General features: G+C 44.0%; 1 protein-coding gene across 1 annotated transcript in view; it reads right to left on the bottom strand.

The window, feature by feature from the left end:
- The window catches only part of RHPN1 (rhophilin Rho GTPase binding protein 1), a 284,175-nt gene extending 258,192 nt beyond the window's left edge, over window positions 1-25,983 (bottom strand). Inside the window, exons 1-2 of the mRNA XM_053715422.1 lie at window positions 25,867-25,983; window positions 21,180-21,267 (exon numbers count right to left, since the gene is read on the bottom strand). Coding sequence (XP_053571397.1) covers window positions 21,180-21,257 — 78 coding nt within the window. The 5' untranslated portion in view covers window positions 21,258-21,267; window positions 25,867-25,983. The remainder of the gene's footprint in view (window positions 1-21,179; window positions 21,268-25,866) is intronic.
- Between the last annotated feature and the right edge of the window lie 1,704 nt (window positions 25,984-27,687).

The following is a 27,687-nucleotide window of genomic DNA, read 5'->3' as shown; positions in this document are numbered from 1 at the left end:
ATTTTATCTAGATAAACCAGCCAGCTCTTCATTACAAAACACACATAGAATATGTCCAGTGTCTGTACTATTATTTATTTACCACAGCATTCAAGTCTGTTGGGCAATATCTCTATTCGCTGATGCAAAGACCAAAAGTAGATTACAGAAAAAATATTCACCTAATGGTTAAAGTGGTTTATGTAATTAGCTTGTGCTTAACACGAGTGGTCTATTTTAGTTTTATTATATTTTTAGACAGTGGTAAACAGGTGAGAGGGCAGACAACAATACTGAATTGACAAGGGCACGAAGAAACACTTTTAATATTTAATTATGATAAAAAACAACTTTGTAAAATATTTCATTATTTATTTTGAACCCTTTTCCTGTAGTTCAATTTAAAAATGTGGGTTGTCTCCCAATCCTCACCCTGCTACATATCCGTCCCTAACTGGCCTCAGCAGAAATAAGACAAGATACTGCAAAGCAATGTAAGTTTTACAGATTTATGTCCATTTAAACATGACATGGGGAGAAATGAAGCAAAATCTTTGTTTTTAAGGGGGCATTATATTGTAATGTACAGTATATGTCTATCACATGCACAATCCTGCATAAAGAGATAAACCGCCTGGGGGATCCTGCAGTACTGATGAGATAGCTTATAAAGTCACCAGAGAGCTTTAGATCGCCTGGCCCATAGTCAGAGGTATCGAGTAGCACAATTGTATAATACCCTGACACATCAGAGCATTTTACTATTGGTCTATTATGTCCCTTCTACTAATATACGGTACATCTACAGCAAGCACAGCGCTTGCACCATGTAACACCTTCTCTTGTAAGCTTGTATAAAAACCATTAGATACGAAGATATAGCTGCACCGCTTCCAATAAAGGCGAATAAATAAAGACAAAGCTGCTGACTATATTTGTATTACTGTATAAAACCATTAGATACAAAGATGTAGCATAGTAACATAGTAGATGAGGTTGAAAAAAAGACTGAAATCCATCAAGTACAACCTATACAAATCTAATAAACTTACAAAAAAGCTTAAATTAATCTCAGTGAAAGGTGACCCATTTAGCACAAGCAATCAAACCCATGACTCTGTTTCTAGCCAGAAATGTATCCCAAACCATTTTTAAATGTATCTAAGGTATTGACATTAACTACCTCATTTGGTAATGAGTTCAACTTTTTTTATTGTTCTTACAGTGAAAAAACGTTCCTGTTGCAGGAGATTAAATCTCCTTTCCTCCAGCCTTAAATTGTGACCTCTTGTCACAAAAATTTTCTTGGAATAAATAGAGCTTCTGCCATCTCTGTATATGGACCTTGAATATATTTATATAAAGTAATCATGTCACCTCTCAAGCGCCTTTTTTCTAGAGAAAACAGACCGAGTTTGGCTAACCTCTCCTCATAGCTTAAATTCTCCATTCCCCTTATTAGCTTTGTGGCCCTTCTCTGAACTTTTTCTAGGTCTGCAATGTATTTTTTCAGATCGGTCCCCGGAACTGCACTCCATACTCAAGGTGAGGTCTTACCAGGGATTTAGATAGTGACAGATTTATGCTTTCCTCCCTTGCATCAATGCTTCTTTTATATCTTATTAGCCTTAGAAGCCACTGCCTTGCATTGTGCACCCATCTTTAGCTGGTTATCTATTACTACTCCCAAATCCCTTTCCTTCTCTGTTTGGCTAAGTCTTGTCCCATGTAAATAATAGATTGCCTGCTTATTTTTACTTCCAAAATTTAGAACCTTGCATTTTCTCGTATCAAATCTCATTTTCCATTTACCTGCCCATACTTCTAATTTTTGCAGATCCCTTTGTAACACAAGTTTATCCTGCTCTAACCTATTGACCTTACACAACTTTGTATCATCTGCAAATATATATATATTTATTATTTTTTTTAATTTTATTTATTTTTACTTTTCTCCTCGTAGAATCAAATTAGATTAGTTTGACATGATCTATTTCTCATAAAACCATGATGATTTGAACTTATAATCTTGTTTATACGAAAATACTCATAAATATAATCTCTTATAATCCCTTTAAGTATCTTCCCCACCAATGATGTCAGACTAACTGGTCTATAGCTTCCAGGATCAGCCCTGTTTCCCTTTTTTTTCCCCCATCAGCTTTACGCCAGTCCTGGGGTACTATGCCTGAGGATAATGAGTCTTGAAAAATTAAAGGGATAGTAAACACCAAAAATGTTATTGTTTAAAAAGATAGATAATCCTTTTATTTACCATTCCCCAGTTTTGCATAACCAACACTGTTATAGAAATATACTTTGTACCTCTGTAATAACCTTGTATTTAAGCTTTTGCAGACTGCCTCCTTATCTCAGATCTTTTGACAGACTTGCATTTCAGGCAATTAGTGCTGACACATGAACTAACGCCCTCTAGCTGTGGAATACTGTCAAATGCATTAAGATAAGAGGCGGCCTTTAAGAGCTTAGAAATCAGCATATGAGCTTACCTAGGTTTAGCTTTCAATTAAGAATACCAAGAGAACAAAGCAAAGTTGATGATAAAAGTAAATGATAAAGTTGTTTAAAATTACATGCCCTATCTGAATCATGAAAGTTTAATTTGGACTTTACTATCCCTTTAAGAGTAGAGGTTTGTCTATAACAGTGCTAAATTCCTGTAAAACCCTAGGATGTATTCCATCTGGGTCTGGAGTTTAATTTACCTTAAAATTATCCATTTTTTTCCTCTGATATCCTCTAGACATAACCCAGTTAATGGTATGGGCTTGTATGTTCTAGTTTGTTTCAAAGTATCCTCCATTGGTTCTTCACTTGTGCATACTGAAGAAAAGAACTGGTTTAGTACCTCAACCTTATCCCTGTCACTGTTACCCAAATGTTGAAACACTTGAAAGTGATGCAGTATAGCTGTAAAAAGCTGACTAGAAAATATCACCTGAACATCTCTATGTAAAAAAGAAAGATATTTTACTTCAAAAATTCCTCAGTAGCCACAACCCATTGTAAAGGACTTCTAAGCAGCAAATCTTATTTCCCTATTCAGTTTAAGGAAGTTTACTATGAAATCTCACAAGAGTTAAGTGAAATCTCATGAGATCACAGTAAAAGAGTTCATGACCTCAGCACTGCTTATTGCTTATTGGCTGCTGTTAATTTCTTCATTTTGTTTATTTTTTTTAACCTGCAGCTGAGCAACAGCTGAAGTATAACTTTTTACACAGAACTTACTCTGCTGAGCTGAGGAAATTGTGAGGTAAAATATCTTCCTTTTTTACAGCTTTTTACAGTTATACTGCATCAGTTTCAAGTGATTTAGCATATGAGTATTATGTCCCTTTAATCATGCTACCCTTTACGCATTTTATTGTACCTATATTGTCCTTCTTAGATTTTTTGCCATTTATGTACTTAAAAAACCTTTTAGGGTCCTTCACAATTAATCTTTCATTTTTGGCTAATTTGATTGTTTTTTTACATGCTTTGTTACATTCCTTATAAATTTGGTGTGTTGAGTCTGTACTATTTTCTTTGAATAATTTAAATGCCCTATGTTTTTTCCTAATTTCTCCGAACACATTTGTATTTAGCCACATTAGCTTGGATTGGTTGATTTTACTTTTATAACCATATGGTATGTGTTGATATGTATATTTATTTAACAAAGTTTTAAATGTTATCCATTTATCCTCTGTATTTTTATTAGAGAATACTTTGTCCCAATTTATGTCATTTAATGATTTCCTTAAATCTCTGAATTTTGTTTTCTTAAAATTAAAAGTCTTAGTTAAACCTTTAAGACACCGCTTATGGAAAGTGATTTCAAATGTGACCATGTTATGATCACTGTTTCCGCTTCCAAAAAAGGTAAATAAAGACAGAGCTGCTGACCAGATTTGTTTACTGTATAAAAACATCAGATATAGCTGCAACGCTTCCAATCTATACTATAATCACGTTTGTAACGCGTCCGTCTGTATCGACAGTTACGCACGCATCTTCAAAGGAATCTTGGCTGCGCGAGGCAGCCAAAAGAATGTTGGCTGCAAGCGCAGCCAAAAGAATCCACCTGGATGCAGCGTAGGCAAACGAAGCCTTCAAAAAACCAACAACAACAACAACAAAAAACACACCACATGCAACCGCCCGCACGAAACAACGAAAAAACACGTAACTGCCCGCATGAAATATAACAAAAAAACCTAACCTCCCGCACGGACTATTAACAAACACCGAAACCGCCAACATCGCAGAATAATAAAGTAATTAACATCTAATCAGCAAATAACATAATTAAAATATTAACCCCTTAACCGTCAACCCCCCACATCACAATAAACCTAATTAACCCCTAAACCGACAAACCCCCACATCACAATAAACCTAATTAACCCCTAAACCGCCAACCCCCCACAACGCAAGCCCCCGAACCTAACACCACCTAAATTAACCCCAATACTAAATTACACTTCAAATAATAAAACCTAACATTAAATTACAAAAAAATATAATCTAAAAATTACAAAAAATAAAATTACAGAAAAATTAAAAAATTAAACCTTATCCCTATGAAAATAAAAAAGCACCCCAAAATAAAAACACCCCCTAAACTTAACTACCAATAGCCCTTAAAGGGGCCTTTTGTAGGGCACTGCCCTAAGTTAAACAGTTCTTTTACATTTGAAAATTAATAAATCCCTCCTAACAGTAAAAACCCCCGACCAACCAAACCCCCCAAAATAATAAAATCAAACACTAAAAAAACCTAAACTACCCATTGCCCCTAAAGGGGCATTTGTATGGGCATTGCCCTTTAAAGGGCATTCAGCTCTTTTACTGCCCTTAAAAGGGCAATCAGCTCTTTTACAGGGTCTTCTTCCAGGTGGGTCCATCATCTTCTATCTTCATCCGGAGCAAAGGCGGTGCGGAGCTGCCATCCCTGATACACGGATCCTCAGCGGCGGCAGTCCTCTTCATGCCATTGTCAGTCGCACACTTAAGATTGAATACAAGGTACCCCATATTTATTGGGGTACCTTGCATTCCTATTGGCTGAAATTTTGAAATCAGTCAATAAGATGAGAGCTACTGAAATCTTATTGGCTGATTTGAACAGCCAATAGGATTTCAGTAGCTCTCATCCTATTGGCCAATTTCAACATTTTAGCCAATAGGAATGCAAGATACCCCACGTCAAGGACCACCGCCGTTGAGGACCGCCGCTGAGGATCCACGCATTGGGGAAGACAGCTCCACACCTCCGCGCCTTCGTTCCGGGGTGAAGATAAAGGATGATGAAGCCGCCTGGAAGAAGACCTTCTTCTCCAAACTTCAGGAACGGTGAGTACCTATTTGGGGCTTAGTCTTAGGCTTTTTTTTTTTTTTAGATTAGGGTTTTTGGGCAGGAAAAGAGACGATTGCCCTTTTAAGGACAGTAAAAGAGCTGAATGACCTTTTAATGGCAATGCCCATACAAATGCCCCTTTCAGGGAAATGGGTAGTTTATTTTTTAGTGCTATGTTTTTTATTTTGGGGGGGGGGGGTTACTGATAGGGGGTAAGTGGCAATTTGTTTAGGTAAAAGAGCTGTTTAACTTAGGATAATGCCCTACAAAAGCCCTTTTAAGTGCTATTGGTAGTTTAGTATTAGATTAGGGGGTGTTTTTATTTTTGGAGGGGATTTTTTTATAGGGGTATTAGTTTAGGTTTAAATTTTTTTATTTTGGATAGCTTTATTTATTTATTTATTTTTTATATTTATTTTTTTCTCTGCAATTTTACATTTTACATTTTTTTAATTTTGTGTAATTTTAGCTTGTTTTTAATTTTTAGTTTGTTTGTTTTTAAATAGACTGCCCTCTGGGCTGGCTTATCGCCTAGAAAAGGTAAATAAAGACAAAGCTGCTGACCAGATTTGTATTACTGTATAAAACCATTAGATAAGAATATAAAGCTGCACCGCTTCCAATAAAGGTAAATAAATAAAGACAAAGCTGCTGACCATGTTTGTATTACTGTATAAAAACATGGCACCATTTCAGGGGTGTATGCAGACACAATGCTGCCCTAGGCACAGATCATCCTAAATCTTTCAACTAGGAACAATTTGTGTCATGTTTATATCATGCATACTAATTATTTTGTATTATATTTGTTGCTGTGCCAATGGCAACTCTACCATCTACTTTTCACACTCATTCCCTGACTTACCTTAAAAAGGACATAAAGCCATGGTTTTTATTTCATGATTCAGAAAAAACAAACATCTATTATCAGTCCTTGGCTAAAGCCTGCTGTTTCCACCTTTAAAAACATTGCTAAAATTAGACATTTCCTTACACAAGATTTTAATCCACTCTCTCATTCTTTCCCGCCTCGACTACTGCAACTCTATCCTCTCTGGTCTCCCTAGCTGCCGCCTAGCTCCTTTGCAATCCATAATGAATGCCTTTGCCAGACTCATCTTCCTTACACGTCACTCTTCATCTGCTGCAGCTCTCTGCCAATCCCTTCACTGACTTCCTCTTGCCTCCAGGATTAAACACAAAATTCTCACTCTGACACACAAAGCCCTCAACAGCACTGCTCCCCACTACATCTCAGACCTTGTCTCCAGATACTCTCCCTCCCGTCCCCTTCGCTCCGCTCATGATCTCCTACTCTCCTCCTCTCTTGTTACCTCCTCACATTCCCGTCTACAAGATTTCTCAAGACTGGCTCCCATCTTATGGAACTCTCTGCATCACTCCACAAGACTCTCCCCTAGTTTTAAAAGCTTCAAGTGCTCCCTGAAGACTCTACTGTTCAGGGATGCATACAGCCTACACTAACCTTCCTATCTCCACTGCTATCCCCTTAAACCCCATAGCATGTAAGCCTATGAGCCCAGTTGTTTGTAGTTCACCTTCATAAGAGCCGACTACAACAGTGCAACTCTCAGCAGGGCCCTCTACCCATTTGATCCTTGTAATCGTTTTTATATATCACCTATCTTCATAGTGCTGCGGAACCTATTAGCGCTCTACAAATACCTGATGATAATAATAATAATAATAATAATAATAAAAATAAATAATAATAATAATAATAAATAATAAATTATCAAATTTGCTTCATTCTCTTGACATGCTTAGTTAAATGAGCAGCATTGCGCTACTGGGAGCTAGCTGAAAACAGTGGGTGAGCCAATGACAAAAGGCATATATATGTGAAGCCACCAATAAGCAACTAGCTCCCAGTAGTGTATTGCTGCTAATGAGGCTACCTTGGTATGCTTTTTAATAAATAAAAAACACTGCAAAGTTTCTGCACATAAAATAAATGTTTAAAAAGGAGGTAAAATGCCCTTGCAGTTCAAGAGCACACTTCTTAAAAAAAGCCTCAAGTGATCTCTACAGTATGTTGTCGCCTATCCTGTGGCCCATTAGGAACAGTGCACGGATCAAGCAGTCACTAAATAGAATGTTGCAGGTTCAGGTTCTAAATTTCACACAATGAAATCCAGCCATCCTGTGGACAATGAAAACAACTACACTTATCAGATTTAAATGAAGGGAAAAGCAGTCAAATAAATAATATAATAATAACAAAAGCATTTTGTGAAGGTGTTTCACGCTATGAATAATTAAAACAATTTAAGGGAAATTAAATTATGAGTTTAAAAAGTGTACTGAGATATTTCTGTGTTTCTAATTACTTGTTATACCAGTAGCAGAGTATAAAATGTATGATAATTTGCTCATTTAGGTTGATTTTTGTATATGAAACAGCTATGTGGCGGGGAAAGTGTTTTGTCCTTTAAAGTCACAAACCATTAAAAAAGGCTGAGCTTGCAGGGAAACCAGATCTACTTTATATTTCTATACACACACACACACAAATGCTTTCTTATCTTATCTTTACCAAAGTCATATACTTAGAGACAATTAACATTTTGTTACTTATCTCTCCTACCTCTACCAAGAGTTGGCTATGGTAATATGGCTTCTTTCTATAGTCAATACTTAAGTATTGACATTTTCAGTATAGGTAGAGAGAGCATGGGCAAAACAAACTATTTCAATTGCCAAAATAAAGATAAAGGTGTTATTTGTAACATATTTTATACACTCCAGCAGGTAAAATAGATGATTGGGAACAGAATAAAGGGGAGGAAATATAACAGTACATTGTAGCTCAACACATTTCTATCATGAAAAAGCACTACTTAATGTGTTAAGATATATTTGTTTTCCCATGTAAAATGTTACCTAAAGCTGTTTATGTTCTACACAACTGTTCTGTGAAACAGAAGCAGCTGGCTCATAAGGAAGGGTCACACACATCTATTGGTGCACAGTGACACCACACAAAGATACGAGTAAAACCTGCACTCTGTACCGCAGAGCAGCTCCTCAAACGCACTCCGAAGAACACAACAATCTGCTGTAGTCAGCCATGGTTTAAGGTCACAATTACACACTGCAAACATCACCAAATAACTCTATTGTATGCACACACCGTCACTGACTGATAAACCCTACTGTATGCACGCACCGTCACTGACTGATAAACCCTATTGTATGCACGCACCGTCACTGACTGATAAACACTATTGTATGCACGCACCGTCACTGACTGATAAACCCTATTGTATGCACGCACCGTCACTGACTGATAAACCCTATTGTATGCACGCACCGTCACTGACTGATAAACCCTATTGTATGCACGCACCGCCACTGACTGATAAACCCTATTGTATGCACGCACCGCTACTGACTGATAAACCCTATTGTATGCACGCACCGTCACTGACTGATAAACCCTATTGTATGCACGCACCGTCACGACTGATAAACCCTATTGTATGCACGCACCGTCACTGACTGATAAACCCTATTGTATGCACGCACCGTCACAGACTGATAAACACTATTGTATGCACGCACCGCCACTGACTGATAAACCCTATTGTATGCACGCACCGCTACTGACTGATAAACCCTATTGTATGCACGCACCGTCACTGACTGATAAACCCTATTGTATGCACGCACCGTCACGACTGATAAACCCTATTGTATGCACGCACCGTCACTGACTGATAAACCCTATTGTATGCACGCACCGTCACTGACTGATAAACCCTATTGTATGCACGCACCGTCACAGACTGATAAACACTATTGTATGCACGCACCGTCACGACTGATAAACCCTATTGTATGCACGCACCGTCACTGACTGATAAACCCTATTGTATGCACGCACCGTCACTGACTGATAAACCCTATTGTATGCACGCACCGTCACTGACTGATAAACCCTATTGTATGCACGCACCGTCACTGACTGATAAACCCTATTGTATGCACGCACCGTCACTGACTGATAAACCCTATTGTATGCACGCACCGTCACTGACTGATAAACCCTATTGTATGCACGCACCGTCACTGACTGATAAACCCTATTGTATGCACGCACCGTCACTGACTGATAAACCCTATTGTATGCACGCACCGCCACTGAGGGATAAACCCTATTGTATGCACGCACCGCCACTGAGGGATAAACCCTATTGTATGCACGCACCGCCACTGAGGGATAAACCCTATTGTATGCACGCACCGTCACTGACTGATAAACCCTATTGTATGCACGCACCGTCACTGACTGATAAACCCTATTGTATGCACGCACCGTCACTGACTGATAAACCCTATTGTATGCACGCACCGTCACGACTGATAAACCCTATTGTATGCATGCACCGTCACGACTGATAAACCCTATTGTATGCATGCACCGTCACTGAGTGATAAACCCTATTGTATGCAGGCACCGTCACTGAGTGATAAACCCTATTGTATGCACGCACAGCCACTGAGGGATAAACCCTATTGTATGCACGCACCGTCACTGACTGATAAACCCTATTGTATGCACGCACCGTCACTGACTGATAAACCCTATTGTATGCACGCACCGTCACTGACTGATAAACCCTATTGTATGCACGCACCGTCACTGACTGATAAACCCTATTGTATGCACGCACCGTCACTGACTGATAAACCCTATTGTATGCACGCACCGTCACGACTGATAAACCCTATTGTATGCACGCACCGTCACTGACTGATAAACCCTATTGTATGCACGCACCGCCACTGACTGATAAACCCTATTGTATGCACGCACCGTCACTGACTGATAAACCCTATTGTATGCACGCACCGTCACGACTGATAAACCCTATTGTATGCACGCACCGCTACTGACTGATAAACCCTATTGTATGCACGCACCGTCACTGAATGATAAACCCTATTGTATGCACGCACCGTCACTGACTGATAAACCCTATTGTATGCACGCACCGCTACTGACTGATAAACCCTATTGTATGCACGCACCGTCACTGAGTGATAAACCCTATTGTATGCACGCACCGTCACGACTGATAAACACTATTGTATGCACGCACCGTCACTGACTGATAAACACTATTGTATACACGCACCGTCACTGACTGATAAACCCTATTGTATGCACGCACCGTCACGACTGATAAACCCTATTGTATGCACGCACCGTCACGACTGATAAACCCTATTGTATGCACGCACCGTCACGACTGATAAACCCTATTGTATGCATGCACCGTCACGACTGATAAACCCTATTGTATGCATGCACCGTCACTGAGTGATAAACCCTATTGTATGCAGGCACCGTCACTGAGTGATAAACCCTATTGTATGCACGCACCGCCACTGAGGGATAAACCCTATTGTATGCACGCACCGTCACTGACTGATAAACCCTATTGTATGCACGCACCGTCACTGACTGATAAACCCTATTGTATGCACGCACCGTCACTGACTGATAAACCCTATTGTATGCACGCACCGTCACTGACTGATAAACCCTATTGTATGCACGCACCGTCACTGACTGATAAACCCTATTGTATGCACGCACCGTCACGACTGATAAACCCTATTGTATGCACGCACCGTCACTGACTGATAAACACTATTGTATGCACGCACCGTCACTGACTGATAAACCCTATTGTATGCACGCACCGCCACTGAGTGATAAACCCTATTGTATGCACGCACCGTCACTGAGTGATAAACCCTATTGTATGCACGCACCGTCACGACTGATAAACCCTATTGTATGCACGCACCGTCACTGAGTGATAAACACTATTGTATGCACGCACCGTCACTGAGTGATAAACCCTATTGTATGCACGCACCGTCACTGAGTGATAAATCCTATTGTATGCAGGCACCGTCACTGAGTGATAAACCCTATTGTATGCACGCACCGTCACCGAGTGATAAACACTACTGTATGCACGCACCGCTACTGACTGATAAACCCTATTGTATGCACGCACCGTCACTGACTGATAAACCCTATTGTATGCACGCACCGCCACTGAGGGATAAACACTATTGTATACACGCACCGTCACTGAGTGATAAACCCTATTGTATGCACGCACCGTCACTGAGTGATAAATCCTATTGTATGCAGGCACCGTCACTGAGTGATAAACCCTATTGTATGTACGCACCGTCACCAAGTGATAAACACTACTGTATGCACCACCACTGACTGATAAACGCTACTGTATGCACGCACTGCCACTGACCGTGACCGAAAAGACAAAATGTATGCTAACTTGATAAATGTATTTCTTTGCGGGCATGGAGAGTCCACAAAACATTCTCATTACTAGTGGGATATTCACTCCTGGCAAGCAGGAGGAGACACAGAGCACCCCAGCAGAGCTGTTAAGTATAACTTCCCTTACCCATAACTCCCAGTCATTCGGCCAAAGGGAAACGGAAAAAGAAGATAACACAAGGGTATAGAGGTGCCTGAGGACTAGACAAAAAAAACTGCAATCTTAATTTAAATAAGGGTGGGTTGTGGACTCTCCATGCCCATAAAAAAAATGAATTTATCAAGTAAGCATACATTTTGTTTTCTTTCCTATGGCATGGAGACTCTACGAAACATTCTAATTACTAGTGGGAAACAAAAGCCAAGCTAAAAGGACACAGAATGAATAGGGAGGGAAAACAAGACAGGCTGACCTAAACTGAAGGCACCACCGCTTGAAGAACCTTTCTCCCAAAAGAAGTCTCAGCTGAGGCAAAAAGTATCAAATTTGTAGAATTTGGAAAAAAGTATGAATAGAGGACCAAGTGGCTGTCTTACAGATTGGCTCCACAGAAGCTTCATTTTTGAAAGCCCATGAAGATGAAACAGCTCTAGTGGAATGAGCCGTAATTCTCTCAGGATGCTGCTGTCCAGCTGTCTCATAAGTTAAAGGGATAACATATAAGTTAAAGAGTGGTAGAAGAGGCCTTCTGACCACAGAGAAAACAATAAAGAGGGTAGAAATCTGCTGAAAATATTTAGTTGCTTGAAGGTAAAATTTAAGAGATTGCATACAACATCCAAGTTATGCAAAAGACGTTCCTTCTGGGAAGAAGGGTTAGGACAAAAAGAAGGAACAACAATTTCCTGATTAATATTGCAATCCGACACTACCTTAGGAGAAACCCCAACTTAGCACGAAGGACTGCATTATCAGCATGAAAAATAAGGTAAGGGGAATCACACTGCAGAGCCGAAAGTTCAGAAACTCTGCGAGCAGAAGAAATAGCAAGAACAAAACCTGACTGAGGCCTGAACAAAAGACTGAACATCTGGCAGAACTGCCAGACGTTTATGCATAAGAATAGACACAGCAGAAATCAGACCCTTTAAAGTACTGACTGACAAACCCATCTCCAGGCCCTTCTGAAGAAAAGCCAACATTTGAGGAACCCTTACTTTGTTCCAAGAAAAACCTTTTGAATCACACCAATGAAGGTATTTACATCATACCCTATGGTAAATTCTGCGAGTAACCGGTTTACGAGCCTGAAGCATAGTATCTATGACTTTCTCAGAGAAGCCACGTCTAGCCAAACTTAGACGTTCAATCTCCAAGCAGTCAGCTTCAGAGAAACCACATTTGGATGAAAAAAGGGACCCTGAAGTAGAAGGTCCTTCCTGAAAGGTAACCTCCATGGCGGAAAAGATGACATTGCCACCAGATCAGCGAACCAGATCCTGTGAGGCCATGCAGGAGCTATTAGAATCACAGAAGCTCTCTCCTGTTTAATGCAAGCAATTACTTGTGGAAGCAACGCAAATGGAGGAAACAGGTATGCTAGATTGAAGCTGCAGGGAACCTCTAGAGCATCTACCAGAACGGCTTGAGGATCTCTTGACCTTAAACCGTACTTTGGAAGCTTGGCGTTTTGACGAGACGCCATCAGATCCAACTCAGGAACCCCCCACCTGAGAGTTATCATTGTGAAAACCTCTGGGTGGAGAGCCCACTCTCCGAGATGAAAAGTCTGCCTGCTTAAAAAATCCGCCTTCCAGTAGTTCACCCCTGGTATGTGAATGGCAGAGAGATGGCAATCTTGAGACTCCGCCCACTGGAGAATGCAAGACACCTCCTTTATTGCCAAGGAACTCTGAGTTCCTCCCTGGTGATTGATGTAGGCCACCGAGGTGATGTTGTCCGACTGATAAATTGGGCCAAAGCTAGTTGAGGCTAAGCTATTAAAGCATAGAAAATTGCTCTCAACTCCAAGATGTTTATTGGAAGAGACGACACCTCTAGAGTCCACAGACCCTGTGTCTTTAAGAAACCCCAAACTGCTCCCCAGTCTAACAGGCTGGCGTCTGTGATCATAATCACCCAGGAAGGCCTCAGGAAGCATGTTCCCCCAAGACAGGAGAAAAAGAGAGAAAAAGAGAAAGAGAAAAAAAGAGAAAGAGAAAAAAGAAAAAGAGAGAGACTCTTGTTGGGGAATCCAAATGTATCTTCTGCGAGAGATCTGATTGGTCCCTGTTCCATTGACTGAGCATGCATAGCTGCAGAGGTCTCAGATGGATCAGAGCAAAAGGAATGAAGTCCATGGCGGCAACCATTAGTCAAATCACCTCCATGCATTGAGCTACAGATGGACGAATAGCAGACTGGAGATACAGGCAAGAAACATGAAGCTTGGATATTCTGACATCCGTCAGAAAAATCTGCATGGACAGGGAATCTATGATTGTTCCCAAGAAACAAACCCTTGTATCTGAAACAAGGGAACTCTTTCCCAGATTCACTTTCCACCTGTGGGAACGTAGAATAGACAACAACATCTCGGTATGAGATCTTGCTAGATATAAAGATGGCGCTTGAACCCGAATGTCATCTAGATAAGGCGCCCCAGCAATACCCTGGGACCTCACCACTGCCAGATGAGCCCCCAGAACCGTTGTAAAAATTCTGGGAGCTGTAGCAAGGCCAAAAGGAAGGGCACCAAACTGCAAATGTGTGTCCTGGAAGGCAAACCTTCGCTATTGGTAATGATCCCTGTGAATAGGAACATGAAGATACGCGTCCTTCAGATCTATGGTTGTCATGAACTGATCCTTTTGGACCAAAGGAAGAATAGAACGGATGGGAATAGAACGGATGGTCTCCATCTTAAAGGACGGAACCCTGAGGAATTGATTTAGACACTTTAGGTCCAAAATGGGACAAAAAGTGCCCTCCTTCTTGGGAACTACAAAAAGATTTGAATAGAATCTTAGACCCTGTTCCTCTAGAGAAACTGGAACAATCACTCCCAGGGAGATAGGTCCTTTACGCAGTTTAAGAAGGCCTCTCTCTTTATCTGATTTGCAGATAACCTTGACAGGTGGAGATTTATGGCCCAAGGATCTGGAACCTCGCGTATCCAAGCCTGCGGAAAAAAAGAAAACCTGCCCCCCCCACTTGATTCGCTACAGGATCGGGGGCGGCCCCTTCATGCTCTATTAGAACCAACGGAAGGCTTCTTAGCTTGCTTCCCCCTATTCCTTGGCTGACTGGACTTCTAAGAAGACTTGGATTGATCCGACTTGGAAGAGGAAGACTTCTGTCTCTTAAAGTTACCAATATTAGAATTCTAGCAACCCTTAGGTCTATTCTTTTTATCCTGAGGTAGGAAAGAACCCTTTCCACCTGTAATGTCAGAAATATTTTCTGCCAGACCTGTTCCAAACAAGGTTTTACCCTTATAAGGCAGAGATAAAAGCTTGGACTTGGATGTAATATCTGCAGACCAAGATTTTAAACCAGAGAGCTCTGCGAGCTAACACAGTAAAACCAGAAATCTTAGCACCCAGTAAAACCAGAAATCTTACATGTTGGCATCACAAATAAAGGTATTGGCTAGCTTGAGAGCCTTGATCCCGTCTTGGATCTCATCTATAGTAGTCTCTTCTAGGATAAGATTAGATAAATCATTGCACCAATATGATGCTGCCCCCACAACTGGAGCAATACTAGCAACAGGTTGCCACTGTAATCCCTGATGAATGTACATCATCTTCAAAAGAGTCTCAAGCTTATTATCAATGGGATCCTTGAAAGAACAACTATCTTCAGTAGGAATAGTAGTTCTCTTAGCCAGAGTTGAGATAGCTCCCTCTACTTGGGCACCGTGCGCCACGAGAAGAGTCAGCAACAGGAAACATCTTTTCAAAAACAGGGGACGGGGAAAAAGGAATCCCTGGTTTATCCCATTCCTGAGTTATAATATCTGCCATACGGTCTGGAACTAGAAATACTTTCACAGATGAGGGTACATCATATACCCTATTAGGCTTACTAGACCTCTTTGGATTCTCCGCAAGAGATTTAGATTCTTCCAAAGTAGCAAGAACCTCCTTCAAAAAAACTTTGAGGTGTTTTAACTTAAATATGAAATTAATCTCCTCTTAATGTGCAGAATGTGTCACTACAGTATCAGAATCTAACAATTCCCCCTCAGAAGCCATTGAAGAATCATCCTCATCAGATAATTGAGACAAACTAACGCAGCTTGAGCGGAGTCAGCCTTACTAAAATCAATATGTAGATTTCCTCTTTCGTTTACCAGAAACCTTTGGAAAAGCTGATAAAGCTACAGAAACAGCAGAAGTAATAAGCGCAGCGAAATCCCCAGGTAAAAAAAAAAAAAACACCCCCAGGAGGTTGAGAGGAACTGCAGAGCACCGCATGTGAAGCTTGATGGGAGAGACAGGAGGCTCAGGGAGAGACATCTTATCTTTAAAGTTTATTTAAACATGAAGAGCAAAACTGTACAGGAGGAATTATCTTAGCCTCCAAACACAATAAGCATTTTTCAAATGAATCAATTCAATATTAGTGTCCATAATTGGGTATCAGTTCACAATTAACAGGACAAATTTAAATGCCAAATTAAGTTTATTTATATAAAGCAATAAAACCCTCAGCTCTGCTGAGGTCTTACCCATCCAGAAGTTGCTATCCCACTAGCACAGAAAACTGGACACACCCTGTAGCAAAAAACACCTCCTTGTTACTGGAACAGCCCAAATTCATTTGCCACTGTAGAAGAAAATGCAGCCTCCACAACCTCCAATCTGAACAGAGAAGCCGGAAGTGCTGAGCAGTTGTCACGTGACTGCAATAAAAAAAACACTTTTTTATTTTTTTAAATTGCGCCAAACAAAAAACGGGGCGAAAACCAACAGCAGCACAGCAAAAGTGATTGGGCCAATAAGCTGAGCTGAAAAGTGATTGCAACAAGTTAAAAGTAGAACACCTGTCAAACACTTCATATACTCTCCCATCTCTAAACCCCCAATAAAAAATTATGCCTCTTTTCACGTATAAGCAGCGCTCCTAAAACAGATTCAAATGCTCTCCATAAGGATTTAACCCTATAGTGCCGGTACCTTCAAACCTATAAGGGAAAGCACTTACCTGTGGATCCTGCTCTGTCAGGCAGGAGCTGTTTTCTGAGGTGTGGCAGCTTCTCAATTTCTAGCAGGGACCTGTAGAAAAGAAAGAACAGAGTAACCAACTCTGGCTTTCCATAATAGGGGTAGCAATAATGTTAGAAGTTTAAGAAAAGACCACCTCGCCATCTTCTAACTGCTAATAGCCACCATTACTCTAACTAAAGAGATTGACATGGACACAGTTAGACCCCAATTCTTATTTGCAGGGAAAAGTACCCATAAAAAGATTAAAAGAAATCTTCAGACACCATCTTCGCCATCCTCCCGTAATCAAGGCAAAGAGAATGACTGGGGGTTATGGGTAAGGGAAGTGATACTTAACAGCTCTGCTGGGGTGCTTTTTGCCTCCTCCTGCTGGCCAGAAGTGAATATCCCACTAGTAATTAGGATGTTTTGTGGAGTCTCCATGCCATAGAAAAGAAACATTATTGTATGCTAGCACCGCCACTAACTGATAAACACTATTGTATGCAGGCACCACTGACTGATAAACAGTACTGTATGCACTCACCAACACTGACTGATAAACACTATTGTATGCATGCACCGTCACTGAGTGATAAACCCTATTGTATGCACGCACCGTTACTGACTGATAAACACTATTGTATGCACGCACCGCCACTGACTGATAAACCCTATTGTATGCACGCACCGTCACCGAGTGATAAACCCTATTGTTTGCACGCACCGTCAATGAGTGATAAACCCTATTGTATGCAGGCACCACCACTGACTGATAAACAGTACTGTATGCACTCACCGCTACTGACTGATAAACCCTATTGTATGCACGCACCGCTACTGACTGATAAACACTATTGTATGCTAGCACCGCCACTAACTGATAAACACTATTGTATGCAGGCACCACTGAATGATAAACAGTACTGTATGCACGCACCGCCACTGACTGATAAACCCTATTGTATGCACGCACCGTCACTGACTGATAAACAGTACTGTATGCACGCACCGCCACTGACTGATAAACCCTATTGTATGCACGCACCGTCACTGACTGATAAACAGTACTGTATGCACGCACCGCCACTGACTGATAAACCCTATTGTATGCACGCACCACCACTGACTGATAAACCCTATTGTATGCACTGATAAACCCTATTGTATGCACGCACCGCCACTGACTGATAAACACTATTGTATGCACGCACCGCCACTGACTGAGAAACACTATTGTATGCACGCACCGCCACTGACTGATAAACACTATTGTATGCACGCACCGTCACTGAATGATAAACCCTATTGTATGCACGCACCATTGACTGATAAACACTATTGTATGCACGCACCGCCACTGACCGAGAAACACTATTGTATGCACGCACCGTCACTGACTGATAAACCCTATTGTATGCACGCACCGTCACTGACTGATAAACAGTACTGTATGCACGCACCGTCACTGACTGATAAACCCTATTGTATGCACGCACCGTCACTGACTGATAAACCCTATTGTATGCACGCACCGCCACTGACTGATAAACACTATTGTATGCACACATCGTCACTGACTGATAAACAGTACTGTATGCACGCACCGTCACTGACTGATAAACCCTATTGTATGCACACATCGTCACTGACTGATAAACAGTACTGTATGCACGCACCGTCACTGACTGATAAACCCTATTGTATGCACACATCGTCACTGACTGATAAACAGTACTGTATGCACGCACCGTCACTGACTGATAAACCCTATTGTATGCACGCACCGTCACTGACTGATAAACCCTATTGTATGCACGCACCGCCACTGACTGATAAACACTATTGTATGCACACATCGTCACTGACTGATAAACAGTACTGTATGCACGCACCGTCACTGACTGATAAACCCTATTGTATGCACACATCGTCACTGACTGATAAACAGTACTGTATGCACGCACCGTCACTGACTGATAAACCCTATTGTATGCACACATCGTCACTGACTGATAAACAGTACTGTATGCACGCACCGCTACTGACTGATAAACCCTATTGTATGCACGCACCGCTACTGACTGATAAACCCTATTGTATGCACGCACCGTCACTGACTGATAAACCCTATTGTATGCACGCACCGTCACTGACTGATAAACCCTATTGTATGCACGCACCGCCACTGACTGATAAACCCTATTGTATGCACGCACCGCCACTGACTGATAAACCCTATTGTATGCACGCACCGTCACTGACTGATAAACACTATTGTATGCACGCACCACCACTGACTGATAAACCCTATTGTATGCACGCACCGTCACTGACTGATAAACCCTATTGTATGCACGCACCGTCACTTACTCATAAACCCTATTGTATGCACGCACCGCCACTGACTGATAAACCCTATTGTATGCACGCACCGCCACTGACTGATAAACCCTATTGTATGCACGCACCGCTACTGACTGATAAACCCTATTGCTTGCACGCACCGCCACTGAGTGATAAACACTATTGTATGCACGCACCGTCACTGACCGAGAAACACTATTGTATGCACGCACCGTCACTGACTGATAAACCCTATTGTATGCACGCACCGCCACCCACCGTCACTGACTGATAAACCCTATTGTATGCACGCACCGTCACTGACTGATAAACCCTATTGCTTGCACGCACCGCCACTGAGTGATAAACACTATTGTATGCACGCACCGTCACTGAGTGATAAACACTATTGTATGCACGCACCGTCACTGACTGATAAACACTATTGTATGCACGCACCGTCACTGACTGATAAACCCTATTGTATGCACGCACCATCACTGACTGATAAACACTATTGTATGCACGCACCGTCACTGACTGATAAACCCTATTGTATGCACGCACCGCCACTGACTGATAAACCCTATTGTATGCACGCACCGTCACTGACTGATAAACCCTATTGTATGCACGCACCGTCACTGACTGATAAACCCTATTGTATGCACGCACCGTCACTGACTGATAAACCCTATTGTATGCACGCACCGTCACTGACTGATAAACCCTATTGTATGCACGCACCGCTACTGACTGATAAACCCTATTGTATGCACGCACCGTCACTGACTGATAAACCCTATTGTATGCACGCACCGTCACTGACTGATAAACCCTATTGTATGCACGCACCGCCACTGACTGATAAACCCTATTGTATGCACGCACCGTCACTGACTGATAAACCCTATTGCATGCACGCACCGTCACTGACTGATAAACACCAGCATATACTGCAGCTCACTGTCCTTAACCAACCATGCAACTAACCCCAACAGGCTGACCCTGCAACACAACACTGTTTTATTCTCTTTGCACCTTCACGTCTAGTATCTATACTGCAAAGAAACCCCACCATACCTTAACTAGCCTTCCTCATCTATCACTTACTAATCTAGTGGCAATGCTGTCTAAGCCAAAGGCGTATAAAGAGCTCTACTTCACCATACTTCCTTCTGTCCCTTAGGGTAAGCTACACACATATGTAACTGGTGTCATCTTCTGTATATAACCTTCTGAGTGCACTCATGTAAGTATCAGGGTGTGTTAGGGTAAGCTACATACATATGTAACTGGTGTCATCGTCTGTATATAACCTTCTGAGTGCACTCATGTAAGTATCAGGGTGTGTTAGGGTAAGCTACATACATATGTAACTGGTGTCATCGTCTGTATATAACCTTCTGAGTGCACTCATGTAAGTATCAGGGTGTGTTAGGGTAAGCTACATACATATGTAACTGGTGTCATCGTCTGTATATAACCTTCTGAGTGCACTCATGTAAGTATCAGGGTGTGTTAGGGTAAGCTACATACAAATGTAACTGGTGTCATCTTCTGTATAAAACCTGAGTGCACTCATGTAAGTACCATGGTGTGTTAGGGTAAGCTACACACATATGTAACTGGTGTCATCTTCTGTATAAAACCTGAGTGCACTCATGTAAGTATCAGGGTGTGTTAGGGTAAGCTACACACATATGTAACTGGTGTCATCTTCTGTATAAAACCTGAGTGCACTCATGTAAGTATCAGGGTGTGTTAGGGTAAGCTACATACAAATGTAACTGGTGTCATCTTCTGTATAAAACCTGAGTGCACTCATGTAAGTACCATGGTGTGTTAGGGTAAGCTACATACAAATGTAACTGGTGTCATCTTCTGTATAAAACCTGAGTGCACTCATGTAAGTACCATGGTGTGTTAGGGTAAGCTACACATGTATGTAACAGGTAGTGTAAGTGACATGTACAAAGAGCTCACCTTCCGTATACTGCCTTCATTTTCACGGTGGGGTAGTAGCAGCTCACTACCTGCTGCAGAAGTCTCCATCATGGTCATTCTTGTATACCTGTCAAGAAGATAAGGTAAACTGCTTAGAATTATGTTATATATCATTCCTACCAACTCATACACCTACACTGGTGTCACTCACGCATCAGACGCACCAACCCTGGTGTCCCTCACGCATCAGACGCACCAACCCTGGTGTCCCTCACGCATCAGACGCACCAACCCTGGTGTCCCTCACGCATCAGGCGCACCAACCCTGGTGTCTTTCACGCATCAGGCGCACCAACCCTGGTGTCTTTCACGCATCAGGTGCACCAACCCTGGTGTCTTTCACGCATCAGGCGCACCAACCCTGGTGTCCCTAACGCATCAGACACACCTACCTTGGTGTCCCTCACAAATCTACAGATGCACCTACCCCAATGTCCCTCACACATCCACTGACGCACCTACCTTGGTGTCCCTCACACATCCACAGCTACATTGGTGTCCCTCACACATACACAGATGTACCTACCCTGGTATCCCTCACACATCTACAGACGCACCTACCCTGGTGTCCCTCACACATCTACAGACGCACCTACCCTTGTGTTCCTCACACATCCACTGACGCACCTACCTTGGTATCCCTCACACATCCACACCTACATTGGTATCCCTCATACATTAACAGACTCACCTACCTTGGTGTCCCTCACACATAAACAGATGTACCTACCCTGGTGTCCCTCACACATCTACAGACGCACCTACCCTGGTGTCCCTCACACATCTACAGACGCACCTGGCCTAATATCTTTCATACATTGTCACACCACTTGCCTATCAGGGGATGCTCCTGCTCTGTTATCACTACAACATACTAGGATACACCCATCATGCTTCCTCTTGGGCACTGATATATTTTCCATGGGAAAAAAAACTGCTAGTTAAATAACCAGCAATAATAAATATATACATATTTCACTGTTACGCATTCCATGTACATCTTATAACTGTGTTACCATTGCATCAACACAAACACCCAGCCACCCCATTGGTTTCTGTACCTCCAGAGTCCTCACAGATCTCAACTCACTATATACATATACTGTGAATTCAAATAATTCTCTCATGACAAATTTGTCCAACTATTAAGCAGTTCTAGGAAACAGTAAAGTGTGAATAAGCGTCACAACTCATCCTCATTAGATAACACCAGGAATTGATTTATTTAATGGGAAGAGGTCTTTGAATTTTGAGTGACTCTAAAAGGTTACAGTAATTTCAAACCACACCAGATCACCATCATTCTTAGCAGCAGCTCTTCCTAGTCTGCCCTAACTCTCTGCCTCGCACAGCTCACAGCCTGCCCTCACCCTCTGCCCCGCACAGCCTGCCCTCACCCTCTGCCCCGCACAGCCTGCCCTCACCTTCTACCCCGCACAGCCTGCCCTCACCCTATGCCCTGCACAGCTCACAGCTTGCCCTCTGCCCTGCACAGCTCACAGCCTGCCCTCACCCTCTGCCCTGCACAGCTCACAGCCTGCCCTCACCCTCTGCCCTGCACAGCTCACAGCCTGCCCTCACCCTCTGCCCTGCACAGCTCACAGCCTGCCCTCACCCTCTGCCCTGCACAGCTCACAGCCTGCCCTCACCCTCTGCCCTGCACAGCTCACAGCCTGCCCTCACCCTCTGCCCTGCACAGCCTGCCCTCACTCTCTGCCCTGCACAGCTCACAGCCTGCCCTCACTCTCTGCCCTGCACAGCTCACAGTCTGCCCTCACCCTCTGCCCAGCACATCTCACAGTCTGCCCTCACCCTCTGCCCAGCACATCTCACAGTCTGCCCTCACCCTCTGCCCTGCACAGCTCACAGCCTTCCCTCACCCTCTGCCCTGCACAGCTCACAGCCTGCCCTCACCCTCTGCCCTGCACAGCTCACAGCCTGCCCTCACCCTCTGCCCTGCACAGCTCACAGCCTGCCCTCACCCTCTGCCCTGCACAGCTCACAGCCTGCCCTCACCCTCTGCCCTGCACAGCCTGCCCTCACTCTCTGCCCTGCACAGCTCACAGCCTGCCCTCACTCTCTGCCCTGCACAGCTCACAGTCTGCCCTCACCCTCTGCCCAGCACATCTCACAGCCTGCCCTCACCCTCTGCCCAGCACATCTCACAGTCTGCCCTCACTCTCTGCCCTGCACAGCTCACAGCCTGCCCTCACCCTCTGCTTCCCGCAGCTCACAGCCTGCCCTCACTCTCTGCCCCGCACAGCTCACAACCTGCCCTCACTCTCTGCCCCCGCAGCTCACAGCCTGCCCTCACTCTCTGCCCCCCGCAGCTCACAACCTGCCCTCACTCTCTGCCCTGCACAGCTCACAACCTGCCCTCACTCTCTGACCCCCGCAGCTCACAGCCTGCCCTCACTCTCTGCTCCGCGCAGCTCACAGCCTGCCCTCACTCTCTGCCCTGCACAGCTCACAGCCTGCCCTAACTCTCTGCCCTGCACAGCTCACAGCCTGCCCTCACTCTCTGCCCCCCCGCAGCTCACACCCTGCCCTTACACTCTGCCCTCAGCAGTTACCAGAATGCCCTTACTCTCTGTCCCCAGGAGCTCACATTCTGCCCCCAATAGTTTGCCGGCACTTTCTGCCCCCACTAGGTACTAGTGTGCCCTTACCCTCTGCCCCGGCAGAAACCATCCTGCACTCACTATCTGCCCCGGCAGATACCAGTCTGCACTCTCTCTCTGCCCCAGCAGGTACCAGTCTGCACTCCCTCTCTGCCCCAGCAGGTACCAGTCTGCACTCCCTCTCTGCCCCAGCAGGTACCAGTCTGCACTCCCTCTCTGCCCCAGCAGGTACCAGTCTGCACTCCCTCTCTGCCCCAGCAGGTACCCGTCTGCACTCCCTCTCTGCCCCAGCAGGTTCCAGTCTGCACTCACTCTCTGCCCCAGCAGGTTCCAGTCTGCACTCACTCTCTGCCCCAGCAGGTTCCAGTCTGCACTCACTCTCTGCCCCAGCAGGTACCAGTCTGCACTCACTCTCTGCCCCAGCAGGTACCAGTCTGCACTCACTCTCTGCCCCAGCAGGTACCAGTCTGCACTCACTCTCTGCCCCAGCAGGTACCAGTCTGCACTCACTCTCTGCCCCAGCAGGTACCAGTCTGCACTCGCTCTCTGCCCCAGCAGGTACCAGTCTGCACTCGCTCTCTGCCCCAGCAGGTACCAGTCTGCACTCGCTCTCTGCCCCAGCAGGTACCAGTCTGCACTCGCTCTCTGCCCCAGCAGGTACCAGTCTGCACTCGCTCTCTGCCCCAGCAGGTACCAGTCTGCACTCGCTCTCTGCCCCAGCAGGTACCAGTCTGCACTCGCTCTCTGCCCCAGCAGGTACCAGTCTGCACTCGCTCTCTGCCCCAGCAGGTACCAGTCTGCACTTGCTCTCTGCCCCAGCAGGTACCAGTCTGCACTTGCTCTCTGCCCCAGCAGGTACCAGTCTGCACTCACTCTCTGCCCCAGCAGGTACCAGTCTGCACTTGCTCTCTGCCCCAGCAGGTACCAGTCTGCACTTGCTCTCTGCCCCAGCAGGTACCAGTCTGCACTTGCTCTCTGCACTCACTCTCTGCCCCAGCAGGTATCAGTCTGCACTTGCTCTCTGCCCCAGCAGGTACCAGTCTGCACTCACTCTCTGCCCCAGCAGGTACCAGTCTGCACTCACTCTCTGCCCCAGCAGGTTCCCGTCTGCACTCACTCTCTGCCCCAGCAGGTTCCAGTCTGCACTCACTCTCTGCCCCAGCAGGTACCAGTCTGCACTCACTCTCTGCCCCAGCAGGTACCAGTCTGCACTCACTCTCTGCCCCAGCAGGTACCAGTCTGCACTCACTCTCTGCCCCAGCAGGTACCAGTCTGCGCTCACTCTCTGCCCCAGCAGGTACCAGTCTGCACTCACTCTCTGCCCCAGCAGGTACCAGTCTGCACTCACTCTCTGCCCCAGCAGGTACCAGTCTGCACTTGCTCTCTGCACTTGCTCTCTGCCCAAGCAGGTACCAGTCTGCACTCACTCTCTGCCCCAGCAGGTACCAGTCTGCACTTGCTCTCTGCACTTGCTCTCTGCCCAAGCAGGTACCAGTCTGCACTCACTCTCTGCCCCAGCAGGTACCAGTCTGCACTCACTCTCTGCCCCAGCAGGTACCAGTCTGCACTCACTCTCTGCCCCAGCAGGTACCAGTCTGCGCTCACTCTCTGCCCCAGCAGGTACCAGTCTGCACTCACTCTCTGCCCCAGCAGGTACCAGTCTGCACTCACTCTCTGCCCCAGCAGGTACCAGTCTGCACTTGCTCTCTGCACTTGCTCTCTGCCCAAGCAGGTACCAGTCTGCACTCACTCTCTGCCCCAGCAGGTACCAGTCTGCACTTGCTCTCTGCACTTGCTCTCTGCCCAAGCAGGTACCAGTCTGCACTCACTCTCTGCCCAAGCAGGTACCAGTCTGCACTCACTCTCTGCCCCAGCAGGTACCAGTCTGCACTCTCTGCCCCAGCAGGTACCAGTCTGCACTCTCTGCCCCGGCAGGTACCAGTCTGCACTCACTCTCTGCCCGCCGCAGATAAGCCCATCCGCTAGCGACCTGCCCTCACCATCAGCAGCACTCAGCGTGCACCCACTGTACCCCAAGTACCTACCTGTGTGATACTCACTGCCCGCCACTAACACTGACAGACACACACAGCGATAAGGGGCGGTACCAGCCATAATCCGTGACGTCACTTTCAGCCTTCTACGAATGGAAACCAGCTAAGTGCAGTACGGCAACCAATTAGGAGAACATAGGGCGTGGTCCCGGAGAAGATGGAAAGCTCTTTAGAAGAGGACCGGGTATCCATGGCAACCATGAGAATCAGAACGCTGTGTGAGGTACTGAAGGAGGCGGCGCAACCTTTACTAAAACCTGCAGCTTGTTTATTTGCGCCATCTAGTGAAAAAACTGGGGAACAGCAACAGAGTGGATGTATTGTGCAAGACATTTGGACTGAATGGCACTGTGTGCAGAATGATAAAACAGTGATGTTACAACCATTTTACTTCTAGAACTTTTACAAAGTCAGGTGCCCACTTTTGTGACCTCTCCATACAGCTGAGGCTGGAGAAGACTTGTGCTCCCTATGGAACTGGGTTATTGATAAGCTCTCTGGGGGCATCCAACGTACATGTTCTGGGTCTGTGTGACAATGGCCAGAGCTGTCATGTCATGCTATGTGACACATTACTGAGATCTGTTCGCCACATACATCAGCAACATCATTTTAATCAATTCATGGAAAAATCAGATTCTGCAAAACTTTTTTTTTTATAACTCGTGCTTTAGGAAAATGTACTCACGATTTATAAAAAAAATATCTTGTGTGACACCTCTGGGGCTCCGTACTATTTCCAGATGTGTCCGGTGATAATTAAAGGTACAGTGAAGTACACTGCAAATAAAAACACTAACTGTAGATGTAACATGGTGTGCCTGTATCTTAATATGTGTTTAAAGGGTCATGAAACCCATACTTTTTCTTTATGATTTAGAAAGAGTATACCATTTTAAACAACGCTCTAATTTACTTTTATTACCTAATATGCTTCATTCAATCGATATACTTTGCTGAAAAGCATATCTAGATAGACTCAGTAGCTGCTGATTGGTGGCTGCACATAGATGCCTCATGTGATTGGCTCCCCATGTGCATTATTTCTTCAACAAAGGGTATCTGAAGAATGAAGCAAATTAGATAACAGAAGTAAATTGGAAAGTTGTTTAAAATTAAATCCTCTATCTGAATCATGAAATAAAAATTTTGGGTTTAATGTCCCTTGAAAGCATTAAAATTACTTTTTAACATCCTCTTTGGATTTTCCAACCACTGCCCCCACCTCCTTACTGTTTTTTGGTTTAAATGTATTTTGTGAGGAGGATATGGGGTAGCCAGTCTCATAGCTACTGACAGTGCTGCTGATTTCAATAAAGGCACACTCTCTTCTCTGTCTGCAGCTAAGAATCAACATGCATGTGTGTCTCATGAACAAGCTTTGAAGAGAGGTGCTTTTTATACATTGTTACCAGAGCACCAGAGAACTTTGGGTAAAATATGCAAATTTGAAATACAATTTCTCATGCTTTTTGCTCCCAATACTATGTTCAACCACAGGAATTTTTATTGGGCAGGTGCAGCAAAAAAACAGCCCACTTTTGTGTGTTTGTGATTTGTTTTTGCTGCACTTACCCAATAAAGGGGAATTGTTGTGGTTGAGCACAGTATTAAAAGCAAAAATCATGAGATATTGTATATCTGATTTGCATCTCTTACCCAGAGTTCCATTGGTAGCAATGTATAAAGAGTACTTCTGGGGAGAAAAAAGCTGGGATACTTGCCTATATTTGCTATTTTTCTATACAATAATTCTAATTGTTTCTTAAACAAATTTATAAATGCTTTTTAAAAAAAATGTTATACTGGCGC

The sequence above is a fragment of the Bombina bombina genome, chromosome 5, assembly GCF_027579735.1.
Source record: "Bombina bombina isolate aBomBom1 chromosome 5, aBomBom1.pri, whole genome shotgun sequence".
Classification (NCBI taxonomy): domain Eukaryota; kingdom Metazoa; phylum Chordata; class Amphibia; order Anura; family Bombinatoridae; genus Bombina; species Bombina bombina.
Note: the sequence above shows the minus strand (reverse complement) of the source record. Positions and strands in the feature narration are given on the sequence as shown.